We start from the raw sequence: 17,490 nt of genomic DNA on the forward strand, positions 1-17,490 counted from the left end.
AAAAAAAAAAAAAAAAAAAAAAAAAAAAAAAAAAAAAAAAAAAAAGCTGATAGAAAAACTGATAAGCCATGAAGGCCACAAAGCGTGAAAGAACTTCTGGGTGATAATTTTGTAATGAAATTGACCTTGACATCATTCCATGCAAATTAACGGAAAACGAGTGAGAGAGAGAGAGAGAGAGAGAGAGAGAAAAGAAAATTAAAAAAAAAAGAAAAAAGCACGTATACATAGTCAGATATCTGAGTATGTAAACAGATAAATCGTTCAGCATCAAATATGCAAAAAGAAATACTCAAACAACAAATAAAATATTTACATATTTCACCAATCAATTCTTATACAACATGATTCCAAGTAATAAGCAAGAAAGAATTAACCAAACAATAGTCAATAATCAGCATATCCAAAAAATAACATAGCCAAATTTTATATAATATAACCAACAACAAATTCACATGAAAATAGATCTCTGGTTGCCCTCAGGAATGTATTCCCCCCCTGCAAACCTGGTATAGTGATTACGAAAAAGAGGGATGGGCTCAGCTTCAGTTTCATCTTCTCTAACTAAAATTATTGCCAATATATATTGGGAAAAAAATATCATTTAACGATGATATTGATGAGATGTATACTAACAAATAATCACAAACCACACCTTGGATAAAAACTTTTACAAAGTATGAAAAATAATCATAAAATAAGCCTTATTACAATTTCCTACATTATCAAAATTATTCAGGGAAGAGCAAGTGACCATCAATTCAGACCTGCAAATTCCCAGGGGAGACTGCCAGATAGTTTTGACTATGCGCCAATCTTAGTAACATAGATTCGACACGATGTTGCGAGCCTCGAGATAGAACAGAAAAAAATTCAATGCCAAACACACGAGCAAGTTCTGAAGTTCTATTTATCTGCAAGGTACAGATAGTGATATAATCTTCATCATGTGAATGAAAGAAATTGTCTATGTAAATAAATAGATCCATAAGAGAGTACTATTTGGGGATACAAACGAAAATATAAAGGAAGGATAAGAGAGAAAAAGATGACGTTAAACCCAAAACAACAAACCAATCAAAAACCAACGAAGCCAAACTTTTAATACTCTTCAGTTTTGGCAATATTTTCTATACTGTAAACATAGGCGAAGGCAAAATGAAAAAGCCTCTCAGAAAAATAAATACAAGAAGTAAAAAATTAAGAGATGGAACTAATTATTTTAAATCAAAGAAAGAAAACTACCAATCTAAGAAGCAAAAACCCAAAGGGACAAACTCAATAGCAAGATTGTAGTCATTCTCCCAGTTGTCTTCTACGCACTAATAACTTCTCCTATTCCTTTCTAGTCAAAAGTATCAAAAACTACCAAGAAACTGTCCACCAAAGGAAGCATTCTTTATCACAGAAGGAGGGCTAAGATTTATCCATTAATATGTCATGAAAAAAGGAAACCAAAAATAAAAACTAAAAAGTAAGCCGTCCTATCTCCTATCATATGAATTGATAGATTCAAGAAAATGGGGCACTTAAATTCATATTTTCTTACTAATACTCTTATTTCTACAATAAACGGTTTAGCTAATTAACATTTTCATACAAGTTAGGCGCCAAAATTGTTGCAAGATGAAGAAAGCCAAAATAATTAAAAGGTAGTGTTCTCCACGGAATCTAGTTTCGGATACAAAATGACTTGTCCTGCCAACGGGAAAATATACTTTTTCCAATGTTTCCACTTTCAGTTACAAAGATAGTTTTCCACCGGGCTTGTATAGGATATACATGCTACATGATCCACAAAAGTTGAGAACATATAATGAACTGTTTTGAAAGGCACCCCTCTCCAAATGCACATGAAAAGGAACTCCAAAAACTTGGTAGTAGTAGAAAATAGAAGTTACTTGGCAAGCCTATACAGTAACCAACCTACATACATATGTAACTACATGATGCTATCATACTTAATGAAAAGAAGATCAAAATACCATATCGAGCTGATTCATTAGTTGAAGGTTCAACTTTGCTCTTTCCATCACATATTCAATGCACCGGAATCTTGCTTTTTGAGGACCACTGTTAAACCATTGTGTTAATACTCTATGATGGATGTAAGGAAATTTTCGTTTCAAAACAGCTTCCGTAACAGCTTCAAGCGTGTACAGATTAAGCTTAACTTCATTGCGCATAAGCCTCCATATATTTAGAACAATCCTACCACCAATATGGATTCCACTGGCATGTGTTCGACCCCATTCATCCTCAATTATCATATCTTCTACTGCAGCAGAATCAGAATTTACCAACTCAGAAACCAGGTTTTCTGGAATTTCAGTGTGAGTATTTGAATCTCCATCCAATATCTTGGTTTCATCGGGTGTCCTAGATATCTTATTTAGTAAACTTATACCAAGCTGAGAAGCTCTCTCTGCCAAATATCCAAGAGAACTACTTTGAATATCCCAGCCAATCAAAATATCTGGGTCGGATAAATATATAATTTTCATAAAACTTTGAAATAAAGACTTCTCTTCATGATGAACCAAAACTTTGTAGTCAATCCCATCACGATTTCTGGAAAAGAAATGAGACATTACCACACCAAAATAAAGAGCGTGTCAATAAAGGAGCGGACATCCAAATTATAACATTTTTACTTCTAGAAATTAGCTGATTTTACAACTAGGAAGATTTACACAATGTGCATTAGGTAACGACCACTGGACAGCAAGATACGCACCCAGCATTTTCTCACAAACACCAAAAAAAAGAAAACAATACAAAATGTCTCACAAACACAAAACCAAATGACAGAACAAAATAGATACAAAGGAGAAATGCATATGTGCACTATCTTAACAAGTAGATAGCATAATATTTGGAATATCCAAATTCACCATAAATACAGAGCTAACAACAAAGGCATAGTGGTTCAAGAGTAAAATTTCTCATTGTGGTCATAAATATCATACCTCTTAGACGAACCAATGTTAGTACACAAAATTAAAACAACATCGACAGCAGGGCCACTATCATTCTGAATTGCAAGAGCTATCATCTTGACGGCATCAAGTCGAGGATCAGGCCTAAGATCACCCCTACATTCTGCTTGAACCTAACAACCAGAGCCAAGTATGAGGTAATTAAAATAAAAACTTTTAAGTCCCAAAAAAACATGAAAATGTTTTAATTGAGCACAAATTTCCTATAACCAAGCAAGATCCATAAGATCTTTTTCCTAAAAACCTATTCATTGGGTGACCAAGAAAAATTAGAATATTTTCTAAAAAGTAGCAAAATAGTAATGAAAGACATACTAGCAGCAAAGAAATGAATTATATAGAAAGGAAAAGGTACCTAAAAATGGAAAATGGAAAATGAAAAATGAGAAAATAATCTGATGTAGCATCTTGCCGTTTTTTGTTCTTTCTCGGGTGACTTGCCTAGTTCTTGAATGTTCTTTGGCCATGGCTTTACTTTCTTTGTTTAACTTCCGTACAGTCTTTTTACCTTACAGTAAAAGGATATTGGCATTATATTTTCTAGTGCTTTCTTGTACTAGCTTTTACCCTGTGGTAATTGGGTTATTTAACTTGCAACTTGTTGCTCAGCCCTATAAGGCTGCTGTATTCTTTTTCAGGTCAGTGAGACTTTTGTGAAGTTTTGAAAACTTGAGTGTGTCATAACTTGTATTTCGCAGCTTGAGTAGGAAAGCTAAGATAATGTTGGGTTAACTCAGTCAGAGATATGATGTGGGACATTTGGGGATGACAGATACTCTACAGCTTTCGTTGAAAAAGATTAGAGTGGTTCAAAATTTTGATTTTATCAAGTTATCAGCAGCTTTAAGGTGTGGTCTTCCTAAAGGTTTCATCAATCATTCTTTTCCTGATATTTATAATTTGTGAAATTCTTTTCTGAGAAATCAGGGATGGTGGTTGAGTTGGAAAGTCGTTTTTCAAAGCTATTTGGGAGATTTGTGCCTTGTTGAATTCTTTTCGTTTTTCTGGTTAGCCCTATAAGAAGAAGAAGAAGAAGAAGAAGAAGAAACCCCCTCGCGTCTGAGCAAGTTTCTAAGCTATTAAAAACATGAGCCAAAATGTCAAGAATGGCTCCCAATAGACAAGTACAAGAAAGATATCAAAACGAAGAGGCTACCAAGACCCACTGAATTTCCTGAAGAAAAGATATTCGAACTCCATGATGGAAAAAAGGTAATCCAAGTTCCAATCTATAACATGGAAGGAATAAAAGAGTATTTCAACATCTGGCGCTACCTGAAATAAGCACATTTTCAAACTTCCATTGTACAAATGAAAAGGGCAAATAAATGTAAAGAATACCTCAACGCTCAACAATGTTAATTGCTGCACACCTCCAACGCTTGCAGGATCACAAAACCCAATTTGGCTAAGAGGAGTATCTTTTGATATCTCATCTGGGCCAGAAATTTGAGATATATCTTGTGAAAAACTCGTTGAAGCTTTTACTTTTGCTGTAAGTCCTCCACTTTTGACTGGTTCTACATTTTCATGGAAAGAGGTTTCATCCGCAGATGAGTTAGTCAGGCCTCCATGATTTACTATATGACTTGTATGAGATGAAGAACCAGGTTGAGGCAGAGGCTTGTCCGGATCATCAACTAAAGGTTTTCCTGAGTTGATCCTGAGAGCTGTAAATGAAGTACTAAATAAGCTATTTAAAGATTGAACTTCCTACAAAAAAGTTAAAAATTAATTTTCCAATTAATCATGAAGGATCTACTTGCATTAGACTTGTCAACCTAGTAGTTAGTTTCTAGACCTACAAAACAAAAACCCAGAGAAAAACCCAAGAGAACAGAGAACAAAAAAAAGGATAAAAATGGCCAGTTGAGTTCTGGTTATCACCTCTCTGTTCACTTGATAGCCACTGACGAACACTATCTGTAGAAGGAGGTGACTTTACATGTGTTAAAATATACATGAAAGAGCCATCATTTCGATAGTGAATGGGAACACCCATGACAGCTTCTTTCAGAGAACTGGAGCCATAGTCTTCAAAAATATCTTTTTTGTCTCTGGGTAGAAAAAATGGCAAAAGATCATCCAAAGCTCTTCCTGAAGAAAATGAAGGTTACCAAATAGTCAGTACCATTTATCAATAGTCAGGACCATTTCAGCAAGCAAAAGTTGGTCAAAGCTCCTGTTATTTAAATTTATTGCTTCCAAGGGAGGAAGGGAAACGTAAAATCAGTGACACTTGAAGTTCCCAACAGAAATAAGAAATAAACTAAAAAAAGATGATAAAGCCTGCACTTCTACCCCAAAGGGTAATCATCCTCATGAAAAAAATTGAACTAGGAAGGTAAAGACGAGTATCAACACCACATACATAAAGAAAATAGAATTTTAACCTGTTCTCTCTTCAGGATCTTTTTTATCCAAAGGAGCAAGTTTCCTTGACAGGATAGACGTATTTGAAGTGTTTATAGGTTCTTTGTGCATCAACTCCGCATTTGGTGGCTTTATGCGGGTAGTCATACCAATTGATAATATTTTCTCACGATCAAAATCGGCAACCATAGATAGAGAGTGGCCAAGCCCAGACAAAACAGCATCCTCTTTCTGTTTTCTATCATTACTATTCTGATTAACCAAAAGAAATCTTCTTTTTGTACATGGAGCCAAATAATCCTCGTATGCATATTGTACGGAAGGCATGATCTCATGAACATCAGCATCACTCATACCAGAATTAGATTTCTTGCTAGCTAAAGTTTGACAACCACCAAGAGAAACAGGACCTAGGCCTAGGGTCTCTGACTCAGAAAGCCACGGATCAAAGCACATTTGACTAGGACCTGTAACTGTCTCAGATCCAGGGATTTCTCCTACATTTGGTGAACTAGCCTGCACTAAGCCATCACAGCCATCTACAAGCGGCAGTTTACCATACATGGAACTGTCAGAATAAGTAGACTTATTCTCATAAAATATGTCAGAACTAGCATTTTGATTAGTTAAACATGGCATCAAATGGGAAGAATCCTGAAATCTCAAGTTATGCTCATTGGTTTGCAACACTTTAGAATCCAAGCCTCTTGACCACACTTTTTTTTGCCTACCACCAACAGTAACATTTTTAGCTTTACCATTTCCACAGTCAAGTTGCTCATTTCGATAGTGACGCTTCCTCCTCATCAAATCACGTACAGAACATTCTACAAAGGCATTGCCTTCCCTGGAGGTATATGTACCCGTGCCTTCAATTTCTACTGTAACATCCCTCTGTCCTCCCTCTTCTTTAGAAAAGCAACTGATGAACCCAGAATCTCTAGTCAAACTTGCACATATATCAGGCCTGCAAGAATTGACACGTGTTGAATCTGTATTCACTTTCTCAGCCTCCTGAAAAGGTAAAGAGTCCCATAATGATTTTTCTTTTTTATGGCTGCAAGTATCTGAATCAATGCCATGCAACACCACAAGTTTGGAAGATCTTTCATTCTCCATGTATAAATCTCTATCAGGTGAGTTTTCAGTCGACCCTCCACAAGGAGTGAACATATCATCTGCAGCACCATCAAGTTGGGGAATAGTTTCTTCAGAAGAAGACCTGAAAAGATGCTCATCATCGGGACAACATTTTCTCTTGTTAAATCCCTCAAATTCATCTAGATCTTCAACTGAATCGAGAATGTCTTGACACTCCTTTTGAGACTCAGAACCATAATCCTGGCTAGCTCTCTCTAGCACTTGATCCATGTTTGCTGCAGGCAACAAGGGCCCCAAAATTGTCTCACAAAGAAGTTCATCGTCGGAATTAATATCTTGTGCAGCCTGAGAAGTAGCTAGCCATCTCAGGAGGCCTAGTGCCTCCTCGTCGACAACCTGAAAATATGAATATTCCAAAAAAAAACATTTAACACCCAAACATGGCTAACATCAGAATAAAATCAAATATTTGGTTCAACTGAATGTATACTAAAACCCACTATTACAATCACTTTTTATCATCTCATCTTCCAACCACTAACCAAATAGAATTCAGCTCCCACAGAACTTCGTCTTCATGTTCTTCTTCTTCTTCTTTTCTTGAGAAAATTCTTATATATTTCATCATATAAACTTAAATTATATTTTAAGCAAATGCGAGAGAACCAATGTTTGGAAAATCCATACCCTTCAATAACTTTCGATAAAGAATGTTTTTCTTTGGACCAATTTTCGAATTTAACTGAATCCCCAATTAATTTCCTTTTCCATCGAATAGTAATCCAAAATCATAACCAGTAAACTTCAATAACGTCTTATCAGCCAAGAAAGGGTAGATGATTAGGCTTGCTTCAAAATAATGTTCGAAAGTTCAATGAATTTCGTTCCAAAAATTGTGATAACAAAATCTTGAGACCAAAGAGAGCTGGCTAAAATCAACTTCTACTACTTCCTTTTCTTTAAAACACATACTGAAGAAGAAATCTAAAGCTTACTCAAAAAACTGCAAATTGTCATTTGCCCTAAACAACCTTTGAATATGTCCTCGCTATCTTAGCATATATCGTCTGTAATTCACTTTTTTCCTTAGGAACATCTACTACTCCAATGAAGGCTTCTTTAAAGAAAGTACTTCTTTTCAAATTTCAATAAAAATTCCCTTCTCATTTCACAAAAAACCAGTCATCCTTTCATATTGGACAAGCTGGAACACAGAGTGTCTTCCAACCCTTGTTGGAGGCCAAATGGCACTTTCAAGAAACCATCCTTGTTAAGACCTGAACTTGGACAAATGAAAAGTACCAGAGGGATCTCTATCTTTCGTGAGGAATTTAGAAGCAATCGGCATATGCAAAAAGATCTTTAGAAAAATTTCTCAAAACAATGGAGATGAGAGAGAACTAAAGGGAATAGCTATTTAAATGTCATACAAACCCAACTCCCGACGTCCATGATGAGAGAAAGATGCTAAGCAATACCAATCAACTTAGAATTCAAAAAAATGGACAAAAAACTAAAAACTTGATCTAAATGGATGGAAAAACGAACTCCGGCTGAAAAACTAGGAGGAAGATGAGAGGAGAAAAGGAGAGAAGAAAGAGCCTTTACCTTACCAAGCTCCTTACTATGAGGGGGTTTTCTGTCCCTACCCTTTACAAACTCAACTCATTCCTTCTCGAATTAATATTAATAACTACTTGTTGGGTCTCGTGAAACTTTCAAACCCACAAGTCCAAGCAGTGTTAAAGTATTGTAACTCATTGGCTGAAGCTTTTGAATTCAATGGTAATTTAACACCTTAGTACACTTTGAGTATCTAAAGTATAATAACAAATGCATTACTTATGTCAGAGCAGAAAGTAACATAAAAATTTATATATCAAGTGTAAAATCTTCGTGACAATTGACATCTAAGCAAAAAGAGAGATCCCCCAACAACAAGAGCAAAAGGCTACCTTGGGAGTTACTTCAACTTCATCCATAGACAATCTCGGAACCATATCATCTCCTTCAATCAGCATTTTGTCATGATCTTCGAATGAATTTGGGTCAAATGAGTCCAAATTAGTTCTGCCAATCTCCATAACGTGTTTCAAAGGCTCGCCATCAGAACATCCTAGTCCAATTATATTTGCTTCATTAGCTGAAGATGTCAATGACTGCACCAACCTTTCATCTTTTTCAAGTGGAGTTAACACTGATGGACATTTTGGTCTCTCATATAATTCAGTCATTTTTTTCTCATAGTCCATACCAATTGAGAAAGTCTCCAAAACTTCTTTTGGCAATGGTTTTCCAGGATCAGGTGGCACTGGTGCCTCCTGCAGCCCCGTTCTTCTATGTTCCTCCTGGGATATGGACAAGAAGACACTTCACTGAACAAGAATGTACACATACCAACTACATTTTACAACTAAAGACTCCATCATACAGTGTTTGCACGTTAGCACATAAATGTAGCAGCACAATAGAAAAAGAATAAAGGACGGGACAATATCAAACCTCCCAAATCGATACAAGCGATTGAACCATTTTCACATCTGAATGGGTTTGAGAAAAAGATGTATATAGTTTAGAATGTTGATTGAGAATATCTGCAGATCAAAATTTTTGAAAGCCTTAACATCGCAAGGAAATAAATGATTTATGAGGAACCCTACTACTACAACCTGTTAAAAGAAAGTATTTTCACGTCAAATTTAAGTACGAAGCCAAATGAACCTTCTACGGCAGCATCTCCCTCAAGTTCGCAAACACTTCGACGTTTACAGAGATTGATTCCACCGTCATCCAATGCATCCATTGCAGTAGGAGATTTCCACATCCAATCTGTTGGAATTTTAGAAGATATCCATACTGGTGAAGTTGATGCTGCATCATTACTTGGATCTGCCTAATGAAATTGCCAAGGGACGCCCATTATTTGCATAATCAAGACGTGCAATCATGAAAATTGTAATAGTTAATGGGGGAAAAGAAAAAGAAAGAAAAAGGACAAAGGAGACCTCGGAATCAGAAGGCATGCAAGTTGGATTGTCCATTCCATGATTCTCACTCACGTACTGTAAAATGTGATTTAATTTTTTCCCTGGAGCATCTGGTACTGGATGACGGAACTTCAATTTCATTAGATGCAGAAGACCCATACCATATAAATTATAGTCAACCTAGAAGAAATAGTAGTTCAGAACCAAAAAATCAAGAGAGAACACCAATAAAGATTTAAAAAATAACACTTCCAAAAGTACCTAATGAATTGAATGGTTAACTGTTGCATATCACCCAAATATTTATTGGGAAAATATGTATTATACAGAACAAAGAGCAAAGCAATGTAGTAATGCCTGCATTTCTAAAACAAAATATGATAACCTCAAGAAAAAGATGGCTATGACGACCACAGCAAAATAGAAAGCAAACTCACAGATGAAAATACACCAACTGAAGATGTGTACCTCAAAACAATCAAGTAATATAATTTTCAATATGTGTGATAAGCAAAGTGCTCAGAGTAAGTAATAAAAATGGGGGAAAAGCAATGTAGGACAATTACAAAGTGGGCACTATTAGCCGGAAGCTAGTTCAGTACCCGATACTTCAAAGTAGTTTTGAGTAAATTATTGTTATAAAACTATTCTCCAGCCTTGATGAGAACGAGATAAAAAGCTAATGGAAAAATCAAGCTAACAGCTAGACTAGACTACTAATCACAAAGTAGCTTAATGTATTTAACATTATACTTATTTTGGAACTCATAAAGCTACTCACAAGGAACTGCAGGACAAATGGTATGTGCGATTCATAAGGCTGTAAAATCTTTTCGAGAACGGCACCATTCTGGACAAAGAAAAGGAGTAAGTACAGTCACAAAACACAGATCTTCCAAGCTGCCTACAAATGAAACAAGCAAAACATCTACATGGTAGTATTGAACACTTTGGTTAAGTTTATGGTGAACGAGCCAAACTCTAGGCTTCAACGAAGTAGAAACAGGCAACAACTAAAATATTTTAACACACAAATACTTGAAATCAACATTAGAAATCAAATTTTAACATTAAAAAATTATTTAGAAAGTTTCTAAATTATTTTTAAAAAGAAAAGTAGACAAAGAATTAAATTCTCAAAAGGAAAGCTCAAAACTTAGACAAAATAAAGTATTCTTATCGAAAATTAATTAGACTGGAAATTGATTTACATATTTATTGAGAAGTGCAAAATTGTATAGATATGATCCTTATTGTGCATCCAGATCAATTGAATGAGAAATTATAAACTCAACTTGTTAATAAAAGCTGAAAATGAAAATATTTAAAATATTCAAATAAAATTAAAATAATATACAAAATATTAATCAATTAATGAACGTAATTAGAACTAGTTTTGAATTATAGCAACCAGAGATAAAATTAGTGAGAAAGATTACTGTCACCGCCATTGAAGAGACAAGTTAAAAAATAACCAAGTTTCTATTCTCAAACTTCTTTTCATTAATAGCATCGATATCAAAAGTTTAAGCTCTTGATATAGTTTGTAATTTCTAAGATAACACATATTCTCTGCAAATCCTCACACTGACAAAATATTGCGCTAAACAAATCATTATCCGTTACTGAGAAACAGATGTTATTGCAGTATCCACCATCCAATTTAGCATGGAAAACAACAGTAAGATGATAAATATGAATGGCTGCAGAGTCAAACTTCAAAAACTATACCAGCAGAAGATTTGCAGCACGGGTGATATCTTGTGGATGATATCTAAATTATTGTCAAAGCATTCAATCACAGGTTGCAGATCATTAATATGGGCAGGATGGCCCATCAAAAACAATATAGCATATGGATAAAACAAAACTCAGTTTCACGTGGATACAAATATATCTTCATAAAAAGCTCCTCTGATGAGTGGTAACCATAAAGCTTCTTCGCTCGAACAAGATTATAACCATGTACATGCTGTCTCTTAGAACCAGAATTGCCTTTCAGCTTCAAAACTCAAACAGAACCAAAATAATGTCATTAGCAATGAAAAAACACGAGGGATTAACATATATGTGAGACGAAGGATAATCCTCTAGTTGTCCTAGTGAAGAATACCTTTAAGGCTTTTTCAAGTGCAAGTGACACATCGTTCGCAAAAGCTTCTCCTATACAAAATTAAAATATATAAGCTACAGTAGCATCATAGGATAACAGTGGCACAGATTCAACAAAGATTCAAGCAGGTGCATGAAAATATAGCATGCTGTAATAGCCATTATTTAATTACAAAAGAATTTTTTTAAAAGAAATTGAGATCCTATACCTGTAGTTCAACAAGCTAAATCCTAGATTAGTTTCAAAGTGTATTTTGAAACTAATTCATCCTACAATCTCTTGTAACTGCTGAGCAGTGCTCAAATTAGCATTAATTTCAAAGTATATTTAAAATAACTAAATAAATACATGTCTTTTACAATTAAGTATATAAATAATAGCTAAATTTTATCTGGAAAGTAAAGTAAAAACAAATAATATGATATCTAACAGTAACATATTCATTTAATAGGCTTGATAATCAAAATAAAACTATAATCACATTCGTGAGTTGCATACCTTTGCCTTGCAACTGCAATGAAATCTCTGAGCACGGCACATATAAATAGGGTAAAACCTACAAGGAACATCATTTCAAAACATGGACGCTTGCATGCATACATACACGTGCATATAGAATTGTACGTATACGCTAAAAATTGGTAGTTGATAGATTGAAGAAAAATGACTTGGTCGATTATATGGTAAATAGTGCCATGCTGACCAGGAAATTTATATTACCAAAAAGATAATAATGACAATAAGAAATTTGAGGCTTTACAATAATAACCCGTTACCATCTCTTTTGCCCAAGAAGCTTACGTAAGCATAAGATAAATCTTGGATAAAAAACTAACACATGAGCGTAAGAAGAATACCATGTCTTAAAAAAACAAGCATGATCTTCAAGATTGACTCAACATTGCAACCGTGTCAATTGGGAGTTACAAGTTTCAAAATCTAATCTTGAGGGAAAAGAAGTTTTTGTTTCAAATGGAGAATGCGGATAGGGCATTGTCTTTAGTCATCCAATTTTTTTTTTATCTTAATGAGGGTCGGATTCATTAATGTGCTAATTCCTTTTCCCTTTTTCTTTTATTTTTTTCCCCTATTTGTGATTTCGTGGAGCCATTGGCTAGATAGGAATGGTAGAAGAGAGGTCTTTGGAAACGATGTGACCCTTTATCAAGTTCAACACCTTTCTCTGGGCTACAGTCTCAAAAAAAACTAATATAATTTTCCATTGAGTTTAATTATCTAAGATCGGTGTGAGATCCTACATCAGTTGGAGAGAGGAATAAGCGTTCCTTATAGGGGTGTGGAAACCTCTCCCTAATAGACGCGTTTTAAAACCGTGAGGCTGAAGGCAGTACGTAACAGGCCAAAGCGGACAATATGTGCTAGTGGTGGGCTTGGGCTGTTACAAATGGTATCAGAGTTAGGCATCGGGTGGTGTGCCAACGAGGACATTAGGCCCCTAAGGGGGTGGATTGTGAGATCCCATGTTAGTTGGAGAGGGGAAAAAGCATTCCTTATAGGAGTGTGGAAACCTCTCCCTAATAGACGCGTTTTAAAACCGTGAGGCTGAAGGCAGTACGTAACAGGTCAAAGCGGACAATATGTGCTAGTGGTGGGATTGGGCTGTTACAAATGGTATCAGAGTTAGGCACTGGGTGGTGTGCCAGCGAGGACGTTGGGCCCCTAAGGGCATGGATTGTGAGATCCCATGTCGGTTGGAGAGGGGAACAAGCATTCCTTATAGGAGTGTGGAAACCTCTCCCTAATAGACACGTTTTAAAATCGTGAGGCTGACGGCGTTACGTAGCGGGTCAAAGTGGACAATATCTATGCAGTGAGCTTGAGCTGTTACAATTTGAGCTTCTTTTTCTGTATCGTTAGTCGTATTCTTTCATTTCTTATCAACAAAAGCTCAATTTTCTACCATTGCAAATGCGTACTCAAATGCTTATTCAAGACTCAGTAGAAGAGTTCCGGCCTTACTCCATGAACATGGACGCATGTTTTCTGACCCGCCGGAGTCGAACCATATATTCTCAATATAGGAACCTCGTTCACCTTCCCGCCTTCAAATTAAATGATACGAAAAATATGCATTAGTAAACCCCAAAGCTAAGTTTGCACTCGTGCAAGATAAAGGGGATAGTATATATATATATATATAGCAAATAATGTGTACGATCATGTTTTACACTCTCCTTAATCAAGTTCAACAAGTTGCACAGTTGAGAACAAGCAGATAAAAACAGAGTATAGACTCTCTCCCCCGTATCATTATCAGCATTGACTTCACATAACAAAATTCACATAAAGAATCCTAAACCTGTTACTGACTGCCAAATCTGAAAATCAAAGAAAACCCATGGTCGATACGACAGTGTATAAACTAAGCAAGTGGTGCATTGAGCTTTCAAAACTTCACTGAATTTCTCATTACCCTCAAATGACTGCAACCAGCCTTATTTATAAGGCTGAAAGTGGTAGTTGCAACCTGATTGACCCAGTAACAAAAGGGAAGTGAAGTTTACCTTGGAAGCTACTGTAGGATACGCCGAGGCCTGGAATTGGAGGCGCAAGGTAGTAATCGATGGAGACGATCCGAACACTGAAGATACTCGATTCTGATTGCGAATCCCCCATTGTCTTACTTCCAATTCACCGGAACAAAGACAACGGTGCAGAACCAATGACTACGAGAAGGAAAGAACGAAAAACCATTGATGAATGGGTAGAAGAATTTGAGTTTCGTGGACTTCGCTGCACCAGACCGAAGAACAATTTGCTTCTCTTCGTGTTAAAATTTGGCACGAGAAAATGGCGCGGTGGCGAAGCCTTTTTATAGTGTGTAAATTCTGAAACTTCCACCGCACTCCAAAATGGAACTGAAATTGCACTATGCACCACTAATGATATTTAATTTACAAAATTTCCCCATTATTTTAGCAAATTGCAATTAACCCCGATATTTTCTGAAAATTCGTATTCTTTCCACGTAATATATTCCTGTATTTCCAATAATGCCCTTTTGGTCACGATAAATTTCAAATTAATTATTTTGGTTGTTACAAAAACAATAATAAATTAATTTTAGATATTAAAAAAAAAATTCCCACCAAAATGAACCGTTCTTTTTAACTTTGTTATATTTTTAATTTTTTAATTCATTATTAAAAGTATATTTTTTTTTAATTTATACTAATAATAGCATTTTAAAAGTTAAAAAATATTATACAGACAAAAATTATTTATTTCGCATTTATTTTTATTTACTTCGTCTCGTTTACTTCAAACTATATTTGATTGAAGGCTTCATATTTTTTACTTTCACTTACATTAATTCATAACTTTTTTAAAAAAGTTGCTAATTTATTTAAATATATATATTTAATGGTTTTTCTAATAATTACATTTAAAAAAAAATAAATGAAAAGAATTAATATCTCATTTCAAAAATACTTTTAAATTTTAAAAAATTACATTAATTTTCTTAAAACTTAAAATACTCGGATTTTAATTTTGTTGTAATTCGAAAAATGAATATCAATTCAATGTAAAATTACCATAATAACCTTAAGTATTAAAAAAAATAAAAAAAAAATAAACTTAAATGGTAAATTTTGTTGGTACAACAAACCATAATGAGAAAAAATGTCTTTATTTTAAACCTAAATTATATTTATTATAAGGAAAAAAGCTGGTTTAGGATAAAACAAAATTCTAAAATTAAATTCAAATTAAATTCGACATGTCGTTCGAGGATGGACTGATCAGTAATCTGTAACTTGGATGGGCCGCTCTTCGCGTCCCTTTTAAAAGGAGCGGCGGCAAGTGCAAACCCAAGAACTTGGGGGTTTTGTAATTTCGTTGCTGCCTTCATGGCGAGTTTCGTTTCTCTGAGCTTCTCCGTTCCACAGGTCATTTTCAAGGTAAATTCCGCTTCTAAACGCCTTCCCTCGTTAATCACGTCTGTAGCTGCGGAATTTTCTTCAATATGTACTCTGATTCTTGTAATGTTCAACGTAACGGAGAGCTTCATTCGAGGTAGCCTGTTTAGGTTGCTGCAATTGACCTTGCTGTTTTATTCTAGCATTTGTAAGACGAATGCGTTTTTTCTGTTTCGCATTATGCTTTCAGGTGGACCGGCCATAAGAAACTGAGTTCTGAGAATTGTTTTTGGTTGGACATTTTTGTTTGGATGTCTGGAAAGTGTTCGGTGATTATCCGAGTTAAAATGGATTGATTGGGTGAATAGTTCTTTCTTCTGGATAGATTATCGTTAGAAAATTAAGTTCTGTGAGATTATATAAGGATTAGTGAGCATGTTCTAATTTCGTTGTAATGATCGATTAATGAGCAAATTTGGCGCGCTTCATACATAGTTCCATTTCCAACTGCAATTTTTGTAAGTAGCATCTTCGAAACATCAGTCCAGTTGTGAAAATTATTATCTGAAGCTCAGTCTTTAATCCTAAAATGCTTGGAAAATGACTGAAAAAATCAGAATGGCTGTTTATTTCTCTAGATTTCAAGATTTTGATCGCACACTGACGTGTTTTTCCTACTTATCTTTGATCGATGCGTCAGGAAATGCCACCATGGAAACTGGCCAAAGTCACAGTAGTTCCAAGGCGAGCTGGAACAGGTTTGATTCTCATTTTTTATATGATCAATAATTAGTGGAAATCACAACCATTTTTTGAGTCATTTTAACTTAAAATTTCTTTAGTTACATCGTTTGTTCATCTCGCTCCCCTGTAAAATTGATCAAAACTAGAAAAGGTAATGATTGAGAATTGTACTACTAATGTAATGTAGTCTTGTACCCATTTATTATATCATAACTAGATTGAGAAAATTTTGGATTGCTGATGATATGCATTGCACTTGCAGCTTCGACGTTTGTGCTATCCTGTTGCTCAAATAAATCCATATCTATGAATTGGGAAAACTGCCATCCAGTACGGTTAACTTCAAGACCTTTTTGGGGAATAGTTTCTTCTAGTTCCAGGAATTTGGTATTAGCTGGCTACTGGGTAGGACCTGATGTTGATGACGGATGGGGATATATAGAAGCTTTTGTCGATCGGATTACTTAACTATTCAAACTTTGAATTCCATTTCTTGATTTTCTTTTGTTTACTATGTCTGATCTTAGTCGAATGCATCAGTCGCTTTCTCCAAAATATCTGAAACTGCTTCCTCTTTGTGAAATTCATATCTTGTTTAGTAACTTGATTGCTGAGAGGTTAATCAGATTTCTAGATTTAGGATTCGATCCTCATTGCCATGACAAACGAGGATGATACATACTATTAAATATGAAGCTAGCAGGGACCTGCATGGAGCTAAGAACAGGTGTCTATCATCTTCTCTCATGAATCCGAGTAAAGAGGTTAAGTGTGAGATTCCACATTGATTAGAGAGAGGAACGAGTGCCAACAAGGATGCTGTGCCCCAAAAGGGGGTGGATTGTGAGATCCCACATCGATTGGAGATGAGAACGACATCGATTGGAGTGGGGAACGAGTGTCAAGGAGGACACAGGACCTTGAGATGGGGTGGATTGTGAAATCCTACATCGATTGGGGAGGAGAATGAAACATTATTTATAAGGGTGTGGAAACCTCTCCCTAGCAGACACGTTTTAAAACATTGAAGGGAAGCCTGAAAGGAAAAACCCAAATAAAACAATGTCTGCTAGCGGTGCGTTTGGGCCGTTTATAGTTGTATGCATTTTGGTGGGTCTATTTTGTTAAGTGATAGGAATCAAAACTTTGATTGACAAGATTTGGTTGTTGCAGGCTGCTGACTATCTAATATATATCCTTTTGTCATTTGTTATACAGAAGTAGAAAGAAAATTGCCCGAGTTGCACAATTAGAGCTGCCAGCAACTCAGGGTGGACAACTACCGTGGTTTG

The 17,490-nt window shown here is 35.4% G+C and overlaps 2 protein-coding genes across 3 annotated transcripts in view; one reads left to right on the plus strand and one right to left on the minus strand.

Annotated features, from left to right (window-relative positions):
• The window catches only part of LOC111804784 (DNA polymerase zeta catalytic subunit), a 26,137-nt gene extending 11,738 nt beyond the window's left edge, over positions 1–14,399 (minus strand). The window contains 17 exon segments of the mRNA XM_023689579.1: positions 768–914; positions 1,986–2,571; positions 2,970–3,112; positions 4,341–4,669; positions 4,887–5,096; positions 5,393–6,869; positions 8,429–8,821; positions 8,976–9,067; positions 9,195–9,366; positions 9,479–9,640; positions 10,242–10,310; positions 11,192–11,234; positions 11,350–11,462; positions 11,574–11,623; positions 12,072–12,129; positions 13,554–13,636; positions 14,099–14,399. Of these exon segments, the coding sequence (XP_023545347.1) occupies positions 768–914; positions 1,986–2,571; positions 2,970–3,112; positions 4,341–4,669; positions 4,887–5,096; positions 5,393–6,869; positions 8,429–8,821; positions 8,976–9,067; positions 9,195–9,366; positions 9,479–9,640; positions 10,242–10,310; positions 11,192–11,234; positions 11,350–11,462; positions 11,574–11,623; positions 12,072–12,129; positions 13,554–13,636; positions 14,099–14,210 (4,239 nt within the window). The 5' untranslated portion in view covers positions 14,211–14,399.
• Positions 14,400–15,414: 1,015 nt separating this feature from the next.
• Positions 15,415–16,800, plus strand: LOC111804783. Of its 2 annotated transcripts, none has more exons than XM_023689577.1 (3): positions 15,415–15,611; positions 16,155–16,212; positions 16,461–16,800. In XM_023689577.1, exons 1-3 carry the CDS (start codon positions 15,446–15,448, stop codon positions 16,492–16,494), a joined length of 258 nt encoding a protein of 85 aa, XP_023545345.1. In that variant the 5' UTR covers positions 15,415–15,445; the 3' UTR covers positions 16,495–16,800. The 2 variants fall into 2 exon arrangements, with proteins under 2 accessions (XP_023545345.1, XP_023545344.1); XM_023689576.1 differs by having other exon boundaries at positions 15,415–15,496.
• Positions 16,801–17,490: the final 690 nt, after the last annotated feature.

The sequence above is a fragment of the Cucurbita pepo genome, chromosome LG11, assembly GCF_002806865.2.
Source record: "Cucurbita pepo subsp. pepo cultivar mu-cu-16 chromosome LG11, ASM280686v2, whole genome shotgun sequence".
NCBI classification, from domain to species: domain Eukaryota; kingdom Viridiplantae; phylum Streptophyta; class Magnoliopsida; order Cucurbitales; family Cucurbitaceae; genus Cucurbita; species Cucurbita pepo.

Coding starts and splice junctions, on each gene's coding strand:
- LOC111804783 (XM_023689576.1), top strand. CDS start 15,446: ATGGCGAGTTTCGTTTCTCTGAGCTTCTCCGTTCCACAGGTCATTTTC. Junction 15,497..16,154: donor TTCCACAGGTCATTTTCAAG/GTAAATTCCGCT, acceptor TCGATGCGTCAG/GAAATGCCACCATGGAAACT. Junction 16,213..16,460: donor TCCAAGGCGAGCTGGAACAG/GTTTGATTCTCA, acceptor TTGCACTTGCAG/CTTCGACGTTTGTGCTATCC.